Source organism: Rana temporaria, chromosome 5 (assembly GCF_905171775.1).
Source record: "Rana temporaria chromosome 5, aRanTem1.1, whole genome shotgun sequence".
Lineage (NCBI taxonomy): Eukaryota > Metazoa > Chordata > Amphibia > Anura > Ranidae > Rana > Rana temporaria.
The window spans coordinates 40,511,392-40,533,300 of NC_053493.1; the positions used below are offsets into that span (position 1 = coordinate 40,511,392).

Here is a 21,909-nt window from a genome sequence, read left to right on the forward strand (position 1 = left end):
CGCTGGGATACAACATCCAATTGCGACCACTTCTTTCCTATTGGGATACCAGCGACCCACTCTATTTAATATATATATGCTCCATTTTAATTGAACCCTTTGATCATCTCTGTATATTAATAAAAAATTAACTTTTTATATAAATTTTATGTACCATTTATTTTAAGCACCGCTATAATCCCAGGTCCTCCTCTTTCGCTAGAATCAAAGATGTTGAACTAATGGAAAAACAGATGGCTAGAATTTATGATAAATTAAAGGCCCATAATCTAGTCTGGGAATTACAGCACCTTAAAGAAGATCCAACCTGAATGAACATCCTCTGATTTTACCCTAGGTTTCTATTGAGGATTTGGATAGGTACATCGGCACCTCTCAGAGTGTATGGATAGGAGGCATTCTAATAAGTCAGCACTGTCACATGGATGGCGCTGACCAATCAGCATCTGTCCAGCCCGTCCGGACAGCGATGCGAGGAGAGAAAGCCAAGAGGATTTCATATCCCTGGATTTTCTGTAAAGGTGAACTTGTACTTTAAGGATAAATTCACCTTTGGGAACATGTTCTATATTCCACCTGATTTTAGGGTGGAATATGATTCCAGTATTGCAGCTGCCGCACCCCCCACCCCCAAGGCAGCAGTATGGGGAGAAGTTACCCGTACTAGTTAATCACTTTTTGAAAACAGTGCAGCCGTGTGTGGCTCCGCCCACACGCGTTAGACACAGAGCTCTGTGTTTCTGAATGAACTAGCGGCTGTCGGCTTGTAGTTCTCACGGAACTAAAATAGCGCTGTGGAGCTCTGTGTTAGTTCATGGAGTCTTCCCATCAGCAAGTATCGGCTTCCCCGTACGGGAACACAGGTACACTGACAGTGAAGGCTTGCATGGCAGCCGTAAACTGCTGATCGCTGGTGCAATGCTTTACAGCATGGGTCTTCAAACTACGGCCCTCCAGTTGTTCAGGAACTACAACTCCCATCATGCCTAGTCATGTCTGTGAATGTCAGAGTTTTACAATGCCTCATGGGATGTGTAGTTCCGCAACAGCTGGAGGGCCGTAGTTTGAGGATCCCTGCTTTACAGGCTCCTACTACAAAAATAATAAATGCACACTTTTTTTTACCTGTAAAAAAAAATTTGAATTTTATAAATATATAAAAAAAATGAATTTATCCTTTGTGACAGAGGTACAAATATTGCCGTCAGTAGCATTGAGCCATCCCTTGAAATTTTAAATGCTAGCACACTGCTAATTTGGAGTTGCGATTAGCTGTTTTACATTGCCTATTGTTTGTTATTTTACTCTATTTTATTCTATGTCTACTGTGTTACCTTCCAGGGTGCTACGATTTCAAAAGGTCTAATTTGTGCACAGCGCATTTATTTTTTTACCTTTATAAAAATTGTTAATGATAAAAAATAAATAAAAAATGTGGGCCTGCCTAGTACCACATCCAAACCAGAACAGAAAAATAAATATGCCAACTTTAAGAGTTACCATCATAGACACCAATTTTGTGTAAAAATCTAAAAAAAATATATTGGTTCATGTTGGATTTTTACACTTTTAGTAATCTTAGCAAAAAATTTAACCTGCTTTGGCTATGTACAAGAACATTATTCTACTTTGTATTCTGTGAAGGTATTGTATAAATGTAATACTTTGGTACTGTTAAAAGTTGTTGAAACTTTATTCTGATTTAAAACGCAATAAATGTATTGATTTTAATTAGGGCCGAAACAACTGATCGATTAATGGACAACTGATCGATTAATGGACAACTAATCGATTATGAAATTAATCGATTACAATTTTCATAATCGAATAATCGGTCAGTAACATAATGGTGTTAAAAAAACTAAAATTAGCCCTTTATAGTACAAAAAAAGCAAATCGCTACTGTAAAACTCACTGTCCCACAAAACCCTTACAGTAGCGATTATTTTCTCTTTTTGTACTAATTTTTGTTTTTTTAAACCCCCATTATGTTACTAAACATCTCAGGTCTGGGGTCACACCTCTGTATTTTGGTGCTTTTTGCAGAAACACACTACAGTTCAGTTACATGTTTTCCTATGGGACACGTTCACATCCATGATTTTTTTCCAGCTGCTGCGTATTTGGAAAGGGCAAGGACTTTTTAACGCAAAACGGTGTTATTTAGTTTTTTTTGGTTCAATATACTTCAATGGAGAAGCTGCAGAAAAGCATGTAATGTGTTTTTGCGCCAATTTGTGTTTTGTAATCTGCCCAACAACAAATTGGCCCCCAAAAAAAACTTTTTTTTTTTTTTTAAGGCTATTATTCGATCAAAACAATTATCGGCCAACTAATCGATTATGAAAATAATCGTTAGTTGCAGCCCTAATTTTAATGCAAAATTGGTGTCCCTTATGGTACCCTTAAAGCGGAGTTCCAGGCTTTTAGTGTTTATTAAAAGTCAGCAGCTACAAAAAGTTTAGCTGCTGACTTTTAATAAACAGACACTCACCTGCCCCAACGTCAAGCGATGTGGCTGCTCGGAGCGTCGCTCCTCTCCCCCTCCTCTCCACTGGCGCCGTCATAGCCACTGTGGGCACCCGACCATGACAGCTTTCGGCGTCACGGCCGGGCTCGCACTGCACAAGCCGTGCTGCGCGTTCCCAGTGGACAGACAATCTTCTGGGACCACGTGTCCCAGAAGATTGCTGAGAGGGAGGGGCCGCCCAGGAGGCCCGTGGGAGAAAGTGGGACAGGAAGTCCCCTACAAATGTACCCACCCACTCCCCCCCCAAAAAAAATTACATGCCAGATGTGGCGAGGAGTACTTCTGGGTGGAACTCCGCTTTCACCACCTCAATACAGGGAACTTTCACCCAAGGACAATTTTCAGCTTTCAGCGCTGTCACACTTTAAATGACAATTACTCAGTCAGGCAACACTGTACCCAACTTAAAATGTTATGATTTTTTTATAGACAGATAGATCTTTCTGGTATTTATAATCACCACTGGGTTTTTCTTTAGGCCTACAAACTATGGCATATACTGTATTCTTGAAAATTGATCAGTCATGTACTTGACGGCCTATCTCAATTCTTGAGGCCTAAAAAGACAGTACAATTTCTCTTTTTGGAAAGTAGAGACAGTCCAAGGTATTAAATAAGAGTTATGGTGAGTTTGTTGACGTTTTAATTTTCTTGTCACAATTTTTTGGAAAAAAGAGAAATTAAATTGTGGGTTTTCTTCACAATTATTTATTTATTTTTTAAATACTGTCACCAAAGCAGTACAGCGTCATATGACTAGCGTGGTGGTGATCAGGGAGACTGACCAGTAGCAGTGTGGGGAAAAAAAAAATCTATTTTTTTTCCTACATACTGTGAAAAAAAAAAAATACAGAATAAATAAAAATAGACAGATAAAAACCTAACCTCCCATGTCCTGTGCAATTGGCCTATTACTAAGCCACCATCATATGGTTATAGTAATCAAATCATTAAACTTTTCAGAGATGTTGTGTTTTTTTTTTTTTTATATAATTTGTAATAAAAAAAAAAAAAAAAAAAAAAATTATAAATTCTATGTGGACGTTCCTCGCTGGTACTGTTAAAGTCCCAATTCTTACAGGTTCTTTACAGTATATTATCTTAATGAATATGGTACCATGACAAACAGACATATAGGCCCGGACTGAGAGAGATCTGCCTATATCTCGGCGGGCGTAATGTATCTCAGATACGTTACGCCGCCGTAAATTAGGGCGCAAGTTCCGTATTCATAAAGAACTTGCGCCCTTTATTACGGCGTAACGTATGTGGTCCGGCGTAAGCCCGCCTAATTCAAATGTGGATGATGTGGGCGTGTTTTATCCAAATTTAGTGTGACCCCACGTATTTGACGTTTTTTATGAACGGCACATACGCCGTTCGTGAAAGAATCCCAGTGCGCATGCTCGAAATTACGCCGCAAATTGTCAATGCTTTAGACGTGAACGTAACTTACGTACAGCACTATTGGCGAACGACTTACGCAAACAATGTAAAAATGACAAAATTTGACGCGGGAACGACGTCCATACTTAACATAGGATACGCCTCATATAGCAGGGGTAACTTTACGCCGGAAAAAGCCTAAACGTAAACGACGTAAAAAAATGCGCCGGGCGTACGTACGTTTGTGAATCGGCGTATCTACATCATTTGCATATACCTCGCGTAAATATATGGCAGCGCCACCTAGCGGCCAGCATAAATGCAGCCTAAGATACGACGGTGTAAGACACTTACGCCGGTCGGATCTTAGGGAAATCTATGCGTAACCTGATTCTATGAATCAGTCGCATAGATACATGGCATACCTACAACTCTGGTTTACACTGACACTGTACTATTTTGAGGAGGTGATCATGATTTATTTTATTTTTTAACACTATGATTTTGTACTACATTGATGATCTGATCAGTGTTATAAGCAATCATTCTTATGAATGGCATACATTCATGTGCCATTGCGTATTATCTTGATGGCTGTGATTGGCCACAACTATCGCATAGTAAAGGTCTGCTGTGATTGGCCCTGTACCATGAGATCACTGTGAGCAATCACAGCGATCCCAGTAGTATATACACTAGCTATAAATGAAAGCCTGTGTTGTCAACTGGAGTGATTGCTGTAACTGTGCACAGTGGCCGGGTACAACGATCTATGTTTCACAGGACAAAGTGGGCCACAGATTGCGCCGCTGCATGCCCCCTTGGGCACACACAAAGCACGCAAATGGGAGGACCTTATACGATACCCTCCTGGGGTAACCTTGTCCTGCTTAGCATGTTTTTTTTTGTTACAATAGGCTGGGCGAGAGTTGGTTAAAGTCTGAATATTTTTTATGTTTCTGTTCTGGTTTGGATTGGATTTTATTACAGAGAGGCAGCATCTAATGTTAGTCTGGACCTCTACTGCAGAAAACTACAAAAATAGAGTTTAATAATTCTATTCTCCCAGTTACAGGCTGACAGACATTGGTTTTAACATGGTGTATAGACAACAATCCTATGTTAGGTGATCACTGTCAAAAGACAAGGATCCCAATTATCCACAGCCCATGCTGCATTACACACCTCTGCATGATATTTGTAAGCCACTATAATAAGAACAATAAACCAGACTCTGTCTGTAAGCTTGCAGCACCTAGATATACAAGTATTGATCGCTACGAAAGTGTAAACCTTGTGCCAGTAATGTGCATTGTTAGTGAATAACTGGAGACAACAGTGTGTTCTTGACAACCTCCTCCCAGACTACAGCTGGGCGTTCACCGTCAGCTGGATCATCTCCTGAAAGTTCTGGAACACGGTCCGCAGGAGCTTTTCAGCGTCTGTCTCCGGGCTGGACTTCCAGGCAGTGCAGGCGGCTACAAACCTAAAAGTGACACAGACACACCTTAAAATACTGGGCTTTATGCCTCAAGGTCCCCAAAAGTTCAACAGGTCCAGTATTTCAAACAACCAATAAAATTATTTTTAGTTTCTCAAAGTGCACTATAAGGACTACTGCTTTTTTTTTTGCACAAGGCACACCGTATATAAAAATCATGAAAGCCACAACTTGGCTGCTAGATATAAGTAAAATCTGAATGAAAAAAGTTTGCATGTCTGCAAGTTTGCATGTCAGTAAAAAAAAAAAGTTGTGAGTAACTAAAATTAGTCATTGACTGCATGAAAAATGTTTCACTATTCTGTGCTTTGGTTTCAAATTGTATCTTCGCTCGGTGATCTATGTACTACTATCTATGAAGCGCTCCCTCTTTTCCCCAAAAATACTATGTGATGTAAATACAAAATAAATAAAATTAATAAGTGACCCCTAGTGGGAATATTGCAAATGACAGCAAAAAAAAAATATATTATATATATATATATATATATATATATATATATATATATATATATATATATATATATATATATATATATATATATATATACATATACACTCTAGTGGGTACAAAAATTATAACACATATACCAACTAATGTTGTATGTACAACCAATGTACAACCAGTGACTTATAGTGGTAAAAAAATAAATTATAACACACACCACATTGATTGATAATAATATATATATATATATATATATATATATATATATATATATCAATCGTATTTATCGGCGTATACCGTGCACTTTTTTGCCCTAAAAATCAGGGAAAAATCGTGGGTGCGCGATATACGCCAATACCCGCGCCGAGTTTGAACCCCTGCGCCAGCATATACCGAGCGCAGTACACTCGGGTAGGCTCGGCTCCTCTCGCGGTCACGTCCTGGACGTACAGGACGTGACCGCGAGAGGAGCCGAGCCTGGCCGACTATACCCGAGTGTACTGCGCTCAGTATATGCCGGCGCAGTGGTTCAAACTCGGCACAGGAAGCGGGGATCGAGCGGAGAGGACACGACGATGGCCGCAGAAGGACGCCGGACCCGACGAGGAGGACACCACCGAAGCCGCAGACGGACGCCAGACCCGACGAGGCCGCCGATGGACGCCACGCAAGACACCAAAACTGTAAGTACTAAAATGTTTTTTTTACAGGAATGCGGGTCCACATTAGGGGTGCGCGCTATACGCCGGAGCGCGCAATACCCCGATAAATACGATATAGATATATATATATATATTATATATATATATATATCAGGCAAAGTCCATTAATCCAGTGATATATTCTGTGAACCAATGCTGCCCACACACAATCCAACGGTGAATGATAACAAATCAGTGACTTAACACCATGTGGACCCTCCACGAGTCACACTATGTGCTCACCTCCCCCAATTGGCCCCCAATTGGACCAAGTAACACCTTCCCCTTTGGGATTTCAATCCAGGATCTTTATGCTCCCAATAGTAAACTCCTTCAAGCATGATCTCTCATATATGATGGCAACATAAGGGTAAAAAAGGAACTAGCATAGTGTAATACTGTAAAATGAAATTTATTTAAAAACACAAGTAACTTTTCCACTATCTACCCTTTGATAAAGTAGCATGTGAGGGGAGAAACGCATCAGAGCGGGGCTTGTGACATCATTGCATCGTTTGTAGGAAGTAAACGATCACCCAAGGGACGGATCTGTATATTTTTAAGTTCATCACATGTATGCACCAGGTATAGTGCATTCCTAAATGTGAGTGTAATAGTTGGATTGTGTGTGGACAGCATTGGTTCACAGAAGACATCACTGGATTAATGGATTTTGCCTGAGATTTATCTATCTATCTATCTATCTATCTATCTATCTATCTATATATGTGTGTGTTATAATTTTTGTACCCACTAGAGGTCACTAGTTGTACATATTAAAGCGAAGCTCCACCCTAAAGTGGAACTCCCGCTGATCGGAACCCTACCCCCCTCCGGTGTCACATTTGACACCTTTCAGGTGAGAGGGGGACAGGTATTTGCACCCACTTCCGGCCACACAGTCTCGGGTAAACTGCGGGCATGATGTCACCTCAACCCCAGACCCCCCCCCCCGTTGTGTTCTGGGAACACTTGGCTCCCAGAACACAGCAGGAGCCAATCGGCAGGGGTAGCGCGACTCACGCATGCGCCGTAGGACACCAAGCAGTGAAGCCAGAGCGCTTCACTTCCTGGTTCCCTCACCGAGGATGGCGGGGGGGGGGGGCAGCAGAGTGACGAGCGATCGCTCGTCCTCTACTGCGGACAGCGCTGGACTCCAGGACAGGTAAGTGTCCTAATATTACAAGTCAGCAGCTGCAGTATTTGTAGCTGCTGGCTTTTAATATTTTTTTTTTTCAGTGCTTTAATGTTAGTTGGTATAGGTGTTATAATTGTTGTACCCACTAGAGGTCACTGGTTGCACATATCACTTTCATTGTGACACATATAATATATTTTTGGTGTCCTATGCAATACTCCCAACTAGGGGTCACCATTTTATTTGATTTATTTTGTATTTACATCACATAGTATTTTTTTGGAAAAGAGGGAGGGCTTCACATATTTTTCTTTTTACTCTGATCTGCTAATAACAGTTGGTGTTAAGCAGCAACCTCTTGGATTTAATATATAGCACTTACTTTATATTAGTAGCGCAGAAGTACATTTATTTTTATATGTACTATCTATGTTGGGATTTTAAACTTCGTTGCAGATTTTTACTTTTTTCTGCTCTGAAGAAATGACTGTTTCTTTTTGTCCTTTTCAGACCGATTCTGAATGGGAGACTTTGGTTCATTGTTAACACCTGGTGCACTCTCGATATTCTAATGAGAAAAGCTACAGAGTCTGCATCCCGTTAGAAGTATTTAACCCCTTGCTTCCTGCCCTGTCGGCCCCTTAAAAAGTTTTTAACGGCGGGGGGCAGGAAGGATTGGCGATCATGTGAGCACTGTATTTGGCTGTCACGGTGGTCACATGATCGGAAGCTGGTTCTGTCAGCTACCAATGTCTTCTCAGGACCAAGAGCTGTTTTCAGCAGCGCAGACTTTGTGCTGGGAGCTCACAGGGAGCACATAAACTTTGCCCACCCAGCAACGCAAATATATGGGGTGTAGCCATTAAAGTGGTATTAAAGTGTTAGTTAAAAAAATAAAATAAAAACAAGCTCTACTTACCTGCTCTGTGTAATGGTTTTGCACAGAGCGCCCCTGATCCTCCTCTTCCCTGGTTCCTATGCCAATGCTCCTGGCCCCTCCTTCCTGCCGGGCTCCCCTACAGCAACCAGCTTGCTCCGGGGGCACCCAAGTAGGCGTGCGACCCACGGCTGTGTTTGTCCATTTACACACAGAGCAGTAGCTCGGCCCCACCCCCTCCGTCTCTTGATTGGCTCACTGGTTGCTTTAAAAAACAAATCAGGAACGCGAGTGCCTGGAGAGGCAAGGCTCTCATGGACATCGTTGGATTGAGAGGGGGCTCATGTAAGTATTGGGGGGGGGGGGGCTGCTGCACACAGAAGGTTTATTACCTTCATGCATAGAATATAATACACCTTTAGGTAGATTCAAGTAGCTGTGCCTAAACTTGCGGCGGCGTAGCTTAGTGTGTTTAGGCTACGCCGCCGTAAATTAGCTAGGCAAGTACATGAGTCACAATGTACTTACCTGCTAAGTTACGGCGGCGTAGCCTAAAGCGGCGGGCGTAAGGGCGCCTAATTCAAATGTGTTTGGGGGGGTCGTGTTTTATGTTAATAGTGCTTGACCTTACGTTTTTTACGTTTTTTTCTAACTGCGCATGCGCCGGGCACCTACATTTCCCAGTGTGCATTGCGGCAAAGTACGCTGTACAGGCCTATTGATTTTGACGTGGACGTAAACAACGTAAATCGCTATTCGCGGACGACTTACGCAAACGACGTAAAAATTTTGAATCTCGAAGCGGGAACGGCGGCCATACTTTAACATTGCTATTCCATCTAATAGATGGAATAACTTTAGGCCTGATAATGGCTTACGGAAACGGCGTAAATGTACTGCGGCGGCCGGGCGTACGTTCGTGAATCGGCGTATCTACCAATTTACATCTTCTACGCCGACCGCAATGGAAGCGCCACCTAGCGGCCATCCGAAATATTGCAATCTAAGATAGGATGGCGCAAGCCGTCCTATCTTAGATATGTTTAAGCGTATCTCTGTTTGAGCATACACTTAAACATAAGTCGGCGTAGATTCTGAGTTAGGTCGGCTTATCTACTGATAAGCCGGCCTAACTCTTACTGAATCTACCTACTTGTGCCTTTACAACTGTCAATCCCCACTCTGTGCTCAGCCCCTCGGTCAGGCATGTGGGTGGATCCTGACATTATTGTTGTGATACTTGCAGAGCCTGGACCATCTCTGTGACGTCAGTTGACAACGGACTTTAGCCCGTTGTCGGCTGAATCTGGGTCAATGGAGTGCAGAACGAAATGCACTGCTGTGAACCAATAGGGCAAGTGGGCAAAAAAAAGCATTGCCTATACTTCTCCTTTAAATGACAACATAGGTTAAGTAGCAGTTGTATAATTTATACAATTTCTTTTTATTTTCTATATTTTTTTCCCCACAAAAGTGGAGTTATCCATTAACCAACTAAATTTACCAAAAACAGCAGAGCTGCAATATATCAGCCAAATTGGGTCAATTTGAAGTCATTTCAAGATAATTAGACAATTTCCAATATGACTAAAGACGTCTATTTATGTGACACTTGCATGTCATTTCAGCATGTGCAAAAAGCAGGGATAGTATGTAATAACCTCTAACAGCCAATCAGATTTCACTAGATTAGATTAGTGAAAAATAAAATTCTGATTGGCCGGTATGGTTAACCCATGTTGGACATTGCTCTAAGCCTTATAAATGGAGGAGTAATGTATGTCAAGGCCAAATGTAAACCTACCTGTCATCCCGGATTCTATAGAAAAAGCCGTATCCGTCATGTATCATGGGGACTACACCTCCATGGACATTGGTGTAGCCAACGAGGCTGGTGGAAAGGACAAAATTTCCACCTCCTCCACTGCAAGAGAAAAAGAAGAGGAAACAATGACATACAAGTGCAGACAGAATCTATCATTTATGGACAACTGCACCCTTCCAATCTTGCGGTAGGAAATTTATTCGGAACCTTAGGATGTGAAAGTCCTTTATTCTGCTATGCAAGGGGGCTCCAAACTGCGCCCCTTTACTTGCCTTTATGCGGCCCTTGGGGTACTACTACTCCTACTGATACCGACAATGGGGGCATAATTCTTGCCACTGACACCAACAATGGAGCACTAGTCCACCGATACCAATGATGGGTGCCCTTCCACACACTGATCCCAATGATGGGGTACTAATCCTTCCACTGACACCAATGCTGAAGCACTATTCCTCCCACTAATGCCAATGATAGGGGTACTATTCCTCCCACTAATGCCAATGATGGGGCACTATTCCTCCCACTAATGCCAATGATAGGGGTACTATTCCTCCCACTGATACCAACAATGGGGCACTTTCCCTCCCACTGACACCAACGATGGGACACTGGTCCTCCCACTAATACCAATGATGGGGCACTGCTCTTCCCAATGTCCGTGCCGCTATTCTCTCCCCCCTGTCCATTCACATAACTGAGCATCGTAACCTGTGATTACGATGCTTCAGTTTATGAATGGAGAGGAGCTTCCCTCCATTAATTTCAGCTGAGGCTGCAGAGAAAGGGACTGGGGAAAAAATGGCAATAAATATTTAAAAAAATAAATAAAAATAAAATGTAAATAAAAATAAAATGTAAATAAAAATAAAATGTAAATAAAAAAAAAAAAAAAAAAAAAACACTGACAATTCACCCCCCCCCCCCCCAAAAAAAAAACAACAAAAAATCACAAAAATTTAAAAAAAATATATAAAAAAAAAACCGCCACTATCACATGACATTAAAAAAAAAGTATCGGTATTCGGTATCGGCGAGTACTTGAAAAAAAAGTATCGGTACTTGTACTTGGTCTCAAAAAAGTGGTATCGGGACAACCCTAGCAAAAAAAAAATTGTCGCTCTATTTTAGTTTTTAGCCCAAAAAATGAAAACCACAGTGAAACCAATGTTAAAGTCTGAGTGCTTCCAGAGCCCTTTCACACTGCCAGTGCCCGAAAACTCTGGTAAAGCTTCGCTAAGACCTCTTTCACACTGGAGAGTTTTTCAGACGCTTTGGCGTTAATAAATAATGTGTGTATGTTTCTCACAACCCAGCTATGGCTAAGGCCCTGTGAGACAGAAACACATTAGACCCCTTTCACACTGGGGCGTTTTTCAGGTGCTTTAGCGTTAAAAAGCACCTGAAAGAAGCTGCAACTGCAATCCCAATGTGAAAGCCCAAGAGCTTTCACACTAAAGCGCCTGAAAACCACCCCAATGTGAAAGGGGTATTAACGTTAAAAAAAGCGCCTGTAAAGCGCATGAAAGAAGTTGCATCTGCAATCCCAATGTGAAAGCCCGAGTGTTTTCACACTGAGGCTCTGCGCTGGCAGGGCGTTAAAAAAAGTCCTGCAAGCAGCTTCTTTGCAGCGCTTTAGGAGTGTTGAATACACCGCTCCTAATGCCCCCTTCACATTAAATCGCTTTTTTAAAAGCCAAAGCGCCTGAAAAACGCTCCAGTGTGAAAGGGGTCTTAGCAGAGCTTTACCAGCTTTTTTCGGGCACTGGCAGTGTGAAAGGGCTCTGGAAGCATTCGGACTTTCACATTGGGATTGCAGATGAGGCTTCTTTCAGGTGCTTTTTTTTAACGCCAAAGCGCCTGAAAAACGCCCCAGTGTGATAGGGGTCTTAGAGAGTTGCTGTGATTTGAGGGATGTTTAGTTTAATAATGATGAAAAGCTTTGGGGGATTTGTATTTGGATACTTTTCTGCTACAATGGTGGGCTAGTGCTAAAGGTAATTCTGAAGTCTGTCAGAATAACACAGAGTTCCGGTGTAACCAGAATTATTTGGAGGCTGATGAGCAATAACCTCTAAGTGCCGGAACTTTATACCTGAGGGAAGTTTGTTTTTTCTGACAGATAGGCTTTAAATCATGCAAAGGCAGAGTAGTCACCTTTTTGTAAAGGCTGGATCGTTGTAGAGCTCTGGCACGGCAATCCCTTGTTCTTTTGCAATGAGGAGGAGACCCAGCAGATGGCGATCAAATCCTGTTAAAAAAAACAAAGGTTTAGTTTCTAATAGTGAAGCTGCAGGACCTCACAGAAGTGGGTGCAAGGACCTCCATCCAGCAGGGGGCATCAAACATATGGGATCAAAGACCTTCAACCAGCGTAAGGCATCACACAACTGGGTGCAAGGACCTCCATCCAGCAGGGGGCATCAAACATATGGGATCAAAGATCTCCAACCAGCAGAAGGCATCACACAACTGGGTGCAAGGACCTCCAACCAGCTGGGGGGCGTCAGCAGTGGGCATCACACAAGTGGGTGCAAGTACCTTCAACCAGCAGAAAGTATCACACAAGTGGGGGCAACAACCCCCAGCCAGGACAGGGCATTATGCAAGTGGGTGCAAAGACATCTAACCATCAAAGGGCATCACACAAATGGGGAAAGTACCTCCAACCAGTACAACACATCACACAAGTTTGTGCAAGGACCCCCAACCAGCAGAGGGCATTATGCCAAGTTGGTGCAAGGATATCCAATCTTCAGAGGGCATCGCAGAAGTGAGTGCAATGACCTTCAACCAGCAAGGGACATCTTACAAGTGAGTGCGAGGATCCCGGCCAGCAAAAGGCATAACACAAGTGGGGGCAAGGACATCTAACCATCAAAGGCACATCATTTAAGTGGGTGCAAGGACCTCCAACCAGTCAGAGGACATTACACAAGAGGGCACAAGGACCTCCAACCAGCAGAGGCCATCATACAAGTGGGTGCACTTACATCTAACCCAAGCAACACAAAGGGGTGCAAGGACCACACACACACACACACACACACACACAATACTTGGCCATGTTACAGGAAATGTAGATGTATAGCCCTCCGGTCGGAGATAAGTGGTGATACAAGTTTTGAAGGCAATTTAGAAGATAACCTTTTGTCCAAACCTCCAAGTACAAACCTTTCCCCTGCTGGAATTCCTTCATCATTTTGTTATGTTTCGCAAAAGCGCTGAGCATCAACCTCTGTCGCTCGGCGAGCTGTAAAGACATAAATGTAAAGACGACAGCTAAACACAATGACAAATAAAATAAAGTGTAAAACTGTTGAAAATACAGCGCTGCTGCTACATTTGTTCCATCTAATAAAGTGTAAAGAATATTAAAGTGGTTGCAAACACTCCTGTATAAAAGTCCCACTTGCATGTTGCCGACATATTGTGTTATACAGGAGCTCTGCATTTAGACCCCTTTCACAGTCACAGCATGGCCGCAATAGCGGCAAAGCGCTGCTAGTTTTAGCAGCATTTTACCGTTGTTTTAGCAGTGCTTTTCGGGCCGCTAGCGACCCGCTTTTAATCCTCGCTAGCGACCTGCTTTTAATTCTCGCTAGCGACCCGCTTTTAATTCTCGCTAGCGACCCGCTTTTAATTCTCGCTAGCGACCCGCTTTTAATTCTCGCTAGCGACCCGCTTTTAATCCTGGCTAGCGACCTGCTTTTAATCCTCGCCAGCGACCCGCTTTTAATCCTCGCCAGCGACCCGCTTTTAATCCTCGCCAGCAACCCGCTTTTAATCCTCGCTAGCGACCGAAGAAAGGGTTAAATGCGTCCGAAAAGCGATCCTAAACCACCCGAAAGATGCCGCTTGCAGGAATTTTTGTAACGTCCTGCAAGTGCACCGCTCCAGTGTAAAAGCACTCGGGTTCTCACACTGGGGCTGCATTTTTCAGGCGTTTAGGCGCAATTTTTTAGCCCTTTAGCGCCTGAAAAACGCCTCCAGTGTGAAAGGGGTCTTTACAGCTGTCCCTTTACCGTTTTTGGGACCCTCTGACTGGGATCGCACCACAAAAGCATAAGGCTTATTGTTTTTATCTTTTAGCTGTAGGCTTGTAACTGCTAACCTCTCTCTGAGCGTGCGAGTATTCAAAGTACCGTGTAAAACCTCGTACACCCAATTGAATTGTGTGATGACAGGCTGTTGGCAGAAAATCCATCTGTTTGTATGCTCCATCAGACAATTGTTGTCAGATTTTTCGGACAAATGCTGGATAGCAGGCTTTATAATTTTCCGTGGACACCGGTCTGTTGTCGGATTATCCGATCGTGAGTACACAAGTCCATCACACAAACACGCATGCTCGGAAGCAATGCGAACCATAACACAACATTAGCAGAAGGTGTCCAAAGGATGGCGCTAAAGAGCTGAAAAAAACACGTAGTTTCGTGTTTGTTGGCCAACAATTCTTTGCCATTTGTATGCAAGACAAATTCCTGGCTAACGCCCTTAGGACAAAAGTCCTACGCTTTGTCTGCGGAAAATCCGATCGTGTGTACCAGGCTTAATTTCGCCTAACAGATTTTCTGTAAAGGTAAACTTACACTTTAAGGGCCAGATTCACAAAGGTTAGCGGATCTTTAGATCCGTGTAACCTATGTGAATTAAGATCCGCCCTCGCAAGTTTGTGAGGAAAGTGTCAAATTCACAACACACTTACCTCCAAACTTGCGACGGCGGATCCTAACTCCCCCAGCGGAATTCAAATTCCGCGGCTAGGGGAGTGTCATATTTAAATCAGGCGCGCTCCCGCGCCGATTTAAATACGCATGCGTCGTCCGGGGAATTTCCCGGCGTGCATTGCTCCCACTGACGTCAATAGGACGTCAGTGGTTGCGACGTGAGCGGGACTTGCGACGCGCGTGTTCGTGAATCGGCGTACGCAAACGACGTAGGAAAATTCAAAATCGACGCAGGAACGACGGCCATACTTAACAATACTTACCCCTGCTTTTAGAAAGGGTAAGTATACGACGGAAAACCGCTACGGAAACGACGTAAGAACACAGCGTCGGGTCCGCGTACGTTCGTGAATTTCGCGTATCTCGCTGATTTACATATTATTCAGTGTAAATCAGCGGGAACGCCCCCGGCGCCATTTTTAAATCAAAAAAAAGATCCGACAGTGTAACACAGTGTGACACTGTCGGATCTCAGCCCTATCTATGCGTAACTGATTCTATGAATCAGGTGCATAGATAGGACCAGAAAAAATCCGAGATACGATGGTGTATCTGAGATACTCCATCGTATCTCTTTTGTGAATCTGGCCCTAAGTGTGTTTTTCCCGAAAAGTTTGTGTTTAATAAACAGCTGCAACAATATCGGGAAAAAATCTAACAGGCAGCATTTTATCCTCCATGGCCTCTGGTTTCAAAATGATATAATGTTTGGGGGTTCGAAGCAATTTTATACCAACAAAAAAATTGCCCTGGACAGCAATGGGTTAATCAAAGCTGTCCAGTTGGTTTTCATCCACAGGCACCCCTTACCTGTATAGGCAGTTTATAGGAAAAGGTAAACTAACCATTTAACAATAAGTTGACATTATCAAATATGTTCTGGTTGAGCAAGGCTGACCGTTATCTGTAAGCAGCTCGACTTACACTAGAGGAAGGGTCCAGCATGGAGCGGCACCAGGTCACGGCCTCCATAGTGCAGGGTCTCATAGTCTCAGTGCGCCCGTGGTAGAACATTCTAGTAGTGGCCGTTTCATAACAACATCCGGGACTAAGAAGAAGAAAACGGCAGTGTTAATTTCGTCTACTAAATGAATACTATTTTAGTCGACTAAAATATAAACAATTGAGAGGACTAAAATACGACTAAAACTAAAATGGCATTTTAGCCATAAGACTATGACGAAAAATTCATTTTAATTTGATGTCAAAATTAAAGTGGATGTAAACCCAATTTTTTTTTTTTTTTTAATGTCACAATGTAGAGTATAAGATTTCCTATCATCTGTGCCCAGTCTTGCCACGCAGAGTTAATCCAGCTCTGAGCAATCCTCTTTTATTGTTCAGTGAAAATTAACAGAATTCCAGATAAAAACCTGTCTAAATAAAAAGTCCTTTCCTCTCTCCTTGCTTAGAGTGACAGGTTATTTACATATCTAGCTTGGACATGTTTATCATATGTTGTTATGTTTATCATAATATGAGGTGATCCACAGTTCATTGTATATTACCAGGATGTGTTATGTGGGGGAGGGGTGGATTTCTCACTTTTTATACTGTGGATCACCTCATAAATTTTGGGTTTACATCCACTGCACTACCACATATGCATTTGTAAGAGGAATCTACTAAGTTGCTGAAAGAAAAAAAAAGAAAAACAAATGTAAGAAAAAGGCTGATCTTATTTTTTCTTTCTTAATATTTAAAGCGGAGTTTCCAGCAAAACTTTTTTTTTCATTAATGTGCATATTATACCTGAAAAACATTTTTTTTTTTTACTCACCTGGAAATACCCGTTCCTATGTGGTCCCACGAAATCTGCCTTCTGAATCACCTCAGATTGTGTCGTCACCTCCATCGGCTCCACAGCTCGCTACTGCTCCTGGGTAATGTGTGTCATCATTTCCCAGGATGCAGTGCGCTTCCACTAGGGCTAGAATCGCGGTACTTCAAGGCAGGAAGTGACGTGATTCAGTGAGTATCTTGGCGCCATTTTCAGAACTGGAATAGCTCTTTGAGTGTTTGGCCACAGTCACATGCACATGCAGGGTAACAAGCAGTTTGTACAACATCGCCGGTGCTATAATTGCCCCCTACCCTGTTTCCCCAAAAATAAGACCTACCCCGAAAATAAGCCCTAGTTAAAAATGCTTGTAAAATCCACTCTATTACAGTATTATATAATGTACAATGTGTGTGTTTCTGTAATATAATTACGGGGAAGAGAGCTCCGGCGGATCACAGAAGCGCAGAGCGGCGCTATAACAAAGGTATTTGGCACAATTATATTACAGGAACACGCACATTGTACATTATATAATACTGTACTAAAGTGGATTGTAGGATTTTACAAGCATTTTAACTCAGTTCACACTGGGGATTCCTGACAGGCAGGGAGGGAGAGGGGGAGAGAAGACAGCACAATACATAGTAAGACCTACCCCGAAAATAAGCCCTACTGTGTCTTTTGTTGGCATAATTAATATAAGACCCGGGCTTATTTTCGGGGAAACACGGTATGTAATTAGAAGAAGTCGTTCATACCGGCCATGAAGTTTATAGAAAGCTAATTGTAGAGCCAGTTGCACGAAGGTGTCTGGATGGAGCTTCTTCTTCTTCACTAGTGACTTCCCAAAGGAAGTAAAGGCATAGTTGGCAATCTGGAGATCTGAGGCCTGAGGAGAGAAGAGACATTGTTAGGGCTGGCGAATGTACTGTGTGATGTACTAATAATGGAGGACATAGTAATATACAATTCAGGATGCGGATCAGCACCAATCCACTTCCTTTTAATCAGTAATCTAGGAACACCTTTTGCTCTCTAGTGTATAATACAAGAGAGAAATTCATAAACACGCCCCCTACAGGAACCCTGATGGCTCTCGTATACAGTGGCACAGTAATAGCCTTGCAGTTCTCAGTTCAATTGCCAACCAAGACACTACCTGCTGGGAGTCTGTATGTTCTCCCTGTGCCTGTGTGGGTCTTCTCCTGGTACTCCGGTTTCCTCCCGTACTCCAAAGACATGCTGGTAGGTTAATTGGCTCCTGTCTATATTGGCCCTAGTACGTGTATGCATGCAATTGGGAAAAGGACATTAGGCTGCAAGCTCCTCGAGGGCACTGCATAAATTCTCAACGCTATATAAATCCTAGTACAGTGGAACCTCAAATTACGAGCATAATCCGTTCCAAAAGAATGCTCGTAATCCAAAGCACTCGCATATCAAAGCGAGTTTCCCCTTTGAAGTCAATGGAAACGAAAATAATTTGTTCCTCATTGACTTCAATGGCATGCAATACCGCATGCGACCAGAGGCGGGGGGGCGCTGGAGAGCCTCGGAAACGGCCGCAAAGGCCCAAGGACAGTTCGGCTGATGTCGGGCCCTTTCGTGCATTTGCGAACGGCCCTGGCTCCCCCCCACCTCAGGCCAAACGCGGTACTGCACACCGCTTTGGCCTGAATGCTGCTCGTTTTGCGAGACAACGCTCGCAAACCAAGTTAGGATATTTAAAAATACAGTGCTTGTATTGCGAAACGCTCGTTAACCGCGTTACTCGCAATCCGAGGTTCCACTGTAGTAGTAATAGTAATCTTATTGCATCCACCAATCAGATTTAACCCTGTCTTGAAAAATTCATCTGATTGGCTTCTGGAATACAAATTATAGCATTTTTGAGCACAACTGTACATGGTACTAAATAATGTGATATACATGGTACTAAATAATGTGATATACATGGTACTTTTATAGATGTATCCCTGGTCCAATTCCAGAATACATATTCTATTCTGCCTCTGATCCAAATCTAAGGTGATGTGAATGCATGCATGCAAAAGAATCACACTGGGACACACTGGTTCAGTGTGAGCTCTTCCTCATCAACAGGAATCCTGGAGTTTATTCAAGGTCACAGCCCCTTATATAAACACAGTTACATAAGCAAACGTCATCACATATGTGTGTATATGATTGGTTCATCTGTATATGGTGCTTTTCCTGTCGACACGAGGCTGCCTTGCCGCAAGGCTGCCTTCCAGGATACGGGGGCCATCTTTATTTGCACGGTGAAAGGGGGAGGAAAAGGACATGAGAGAGATAACATAGACATAAAATAATCATTTTATCAACTCCATCACAGTACTAAATAAAATGTACCTGAGTATGATACTGTGCTTTGGCAAGAGCGATGTCATTTAGGATTTTCTGATCCACAGTGAAAACCAGCTCTGCGGGTTGCGCCAATTCCTGGACTGACATAGGACCCTGCCAGGAGGAAATGTGTGATAATACATATATTAAAGTGGAACTTCACTCTCTTACTCAACAATAACTATTTTTAATCCTTATGTTGCTAGCATTAGTAAAAAGATACATTACAGTTACGTGTTTTAAACTTTTTTTTTCCAAAATTACTTCCTGGTTTCTGGCCTAGGCCAAAATAACATCATACATCCCAGGAATCGTCATAGGCATTTTTGTTCCTTTCATCTGGGAGGAGGGGAGGAGCGGCATTCTCAGCTAAGCACACTCTCCTGTCTGCATGTCAGAGGGCTAAGGGCAGACAAAAGTAAATGCTATATGAATTATCTGCCGTTACTGAAGATGGTCCAGCAGCCCCAGTCCTCCTCTTCTCAGGTCCTCCACCAGCGCTCCTAACTATCCCCCCCTTCTGAGTGCCCCTATAGCAAGTCGCTTGCTATGGGGGCACTCAGGCATGCTTTCTCCCGAGCCCCGTTCTGTGTGTCCAACCACACACAGAATGGGGCTTGGCTCCACCCCCCCTCATTGGTTGTGATTAACAGCAGCAGGAGCCAATCGGGTTCTGGTAAGTATTGGGGGGCTGCGGGAGGAGCTGCATCGGATGCATATAGATAAAAAATCTTCAGCCTCTAGAAACACTTTAACTGCCCTTTCAGGGCTGTGCCGTGTCAGAGCTGGGTAAATCTCAGAACTGAATAGGCAGAAATACATACTGTATATGGGCACTATTTGTAATTAGCTTTTAGCTTGGATTTCAGCTTTTTATGTACCTTCCAACGTCCCTCGGAGGCCTTTAAGTTCTGATCGATGTAGTCACTCATAGCCACCAGCACCATGGCATCGTAGGGAGCATGCTAAAACACAGAGAGAGACAAGCCATAAGATCACAGCACAGCCAAGAGACACAATCACATCTCATTCTGCTGTAGAATAAACCTGATTTTACATTGCTGAATATGTTATACAAGGCCGCAACAACCTCAACCATACAGTCAATGCTGCTAAAATCCTCATCCATTCAGCAACAATTTTACAGTTTATACAGATTTGGTTATTCTGTGTCTGGATTCTCCAACGCTGGCCAAACCACTGAAGGCAGAACGAAAAGAAAATTGTGTTTGATTTATATTAGTCATATAAGCACCATTAAGCCCAGGTTCACACTGGACTGTGGGAATGAAGCTGAACTCTCACGATTTCACTCCCGGCCGCGATTACAGAGACATCTAAAAAGTAGTACAGAAACAACTTTTTGAAAGTGCGGTGTCGCACCGTTTAGGACGGTGCCATTTCCAGCAAATGCCTCCCCCATCCTGGCACCCAAGGGTGGCTGACTCCAGCCCTGCTAGCCAGCATGGTCTGGAGATGAGGTTCCTGTCTCTAGGGAAAATTGGGTTCCTGCCCTTAGGGGTGATGGGGTCCCTGTCCCCAAGCAAGAAGGGGTCCCCATCCCCAGGGCAGAAGAGGTCCCTGCCCAAGGGGAGAAGGAGTCCCCCAGGGGTACTAGGGTCCCTGTCCCCTGTACCCCTCCCCGCACTGTTGTGTCCTCTGTCCCTTCCACCCCCCCCCCCCCCTACTGTAGGGTCCACTGTCCCCTGCACCCCCCCTCCCCACTGTAGAGTCCACTGTCCCCTGCATCACCCCCACTTTAGGGTCCTCTGTCCCCCTTCACCCCCCCCACTGTAGAGTCCGCTGTCCCCTGCACCCCCCCACTGTAGAGTCCACTGTCCCCTGCACCCCCCCCCCTACTGTAGGGTCCTCAGTCCCCTGCACCCCCCCCTTTACTGTAGGGTCCTTAGTCCCCTGCACCCCCCCCTTTACTGTAGGGTCCTCTGTCCCCTGCACCCCCCACTGTAGGGTCCTCTGTCCCTTGCACCAACCCCCCCCCCCCCACTGTAGGGTCCTCTGTCCCTTGCACCCCCCCCCCCACTGTAGGGCTCTCTGTCCCCCCCCCCACTGTAGAGTCCTCTGCCCCCCTCCACTCTAGGGCCCTCTGTCCCCTGCACCCTCCCTATTGTAAAGTCCTCTGTCCCCCACCCCGCAAACACACGCATCTTCTGGAGTCCCCCAAAGTGCATTGGTAAACCCCTGGGAGAAGCGCTCTCCAGGGGGGGGGGGGGGGTTTACCTTCTCTGGGAGAAGTGCGCTCCCGAGTCCTGCCAAACTTGGCCCTGCCCCCACGTCATTGGATTTGATTGACAGCAGCAGGAGCCAATGGCTGCGCTGCTATAAATCTATCCAATCAAGAGCCGAGAACCCCCGGGCAGAGAGGAAGAGTGCATTTCTGCCGAGGGATCAAAGGGCTCAGGTAAGTAAAACAGGGGCTGGAGGGGTCGGTCAGTGTCAGAAGTTTTTCACCTTAATGCATCCATGTGCCAGGTGCCCGTGATTAATTCACAGACACTGACGGGCTGGACATTCATCGGTGGTTTGCTGGGCGCCCTCTGATCCCTGGATTACATGATATTAATTATAGATGGTAATTGAGCACCACCTTCTGTTTAATGTTAAG

At 43.9% G+C, this 21,909-nt stretch overlaps 1 protein-coding gene across 1 annotated transcript in view; it reads right to left on the reverse strand.

The window, feature by feature from the left end:
- Positions 1–4,413: 4,413 nt before the first annotated feature.
- CROT (carnitine O-octanoyltransferase) overlaps positions 4,414–21,909 on the reverse strand; it is a 56,835-nt gene continuing 39,339 nt past the window's right edge. The window contains exons 10-17 of the mRNA XM_040352425.1: positions 20,168–20,251; positions 19,293–19,400; positions 17,678–17,808; positions 16,061–16,184; positions 13,581–13,659; positions 12,564–12,657; positions 10,386–10,505; positions 4,414–5,402 (exon numbers count right to left, since the gene is read on the reverse strand). Coding sequence (XP_040208359.1) covers positions 5,282–5,402; positions 10,386–10,505; positions 12,564–12,657; positions 13,581–13,659; positions 16,061–16,184; positions 17,678–17,808; positions 19,293–19,400; positions 20,168–20,251 — 861 coding nt within the window. The 3' untranslated portion in view covers positions 4,414–5,281. The remainder of the gene's footprint in view (positions 5,403–10,385; positions 10,506–12,563; positions 12,658–13,580; positions 13,660–16,060; positions 16,185–17,677; positions 17,809–19,292; positions 19,401–20,167; positions 20,252–21,909) is intronic.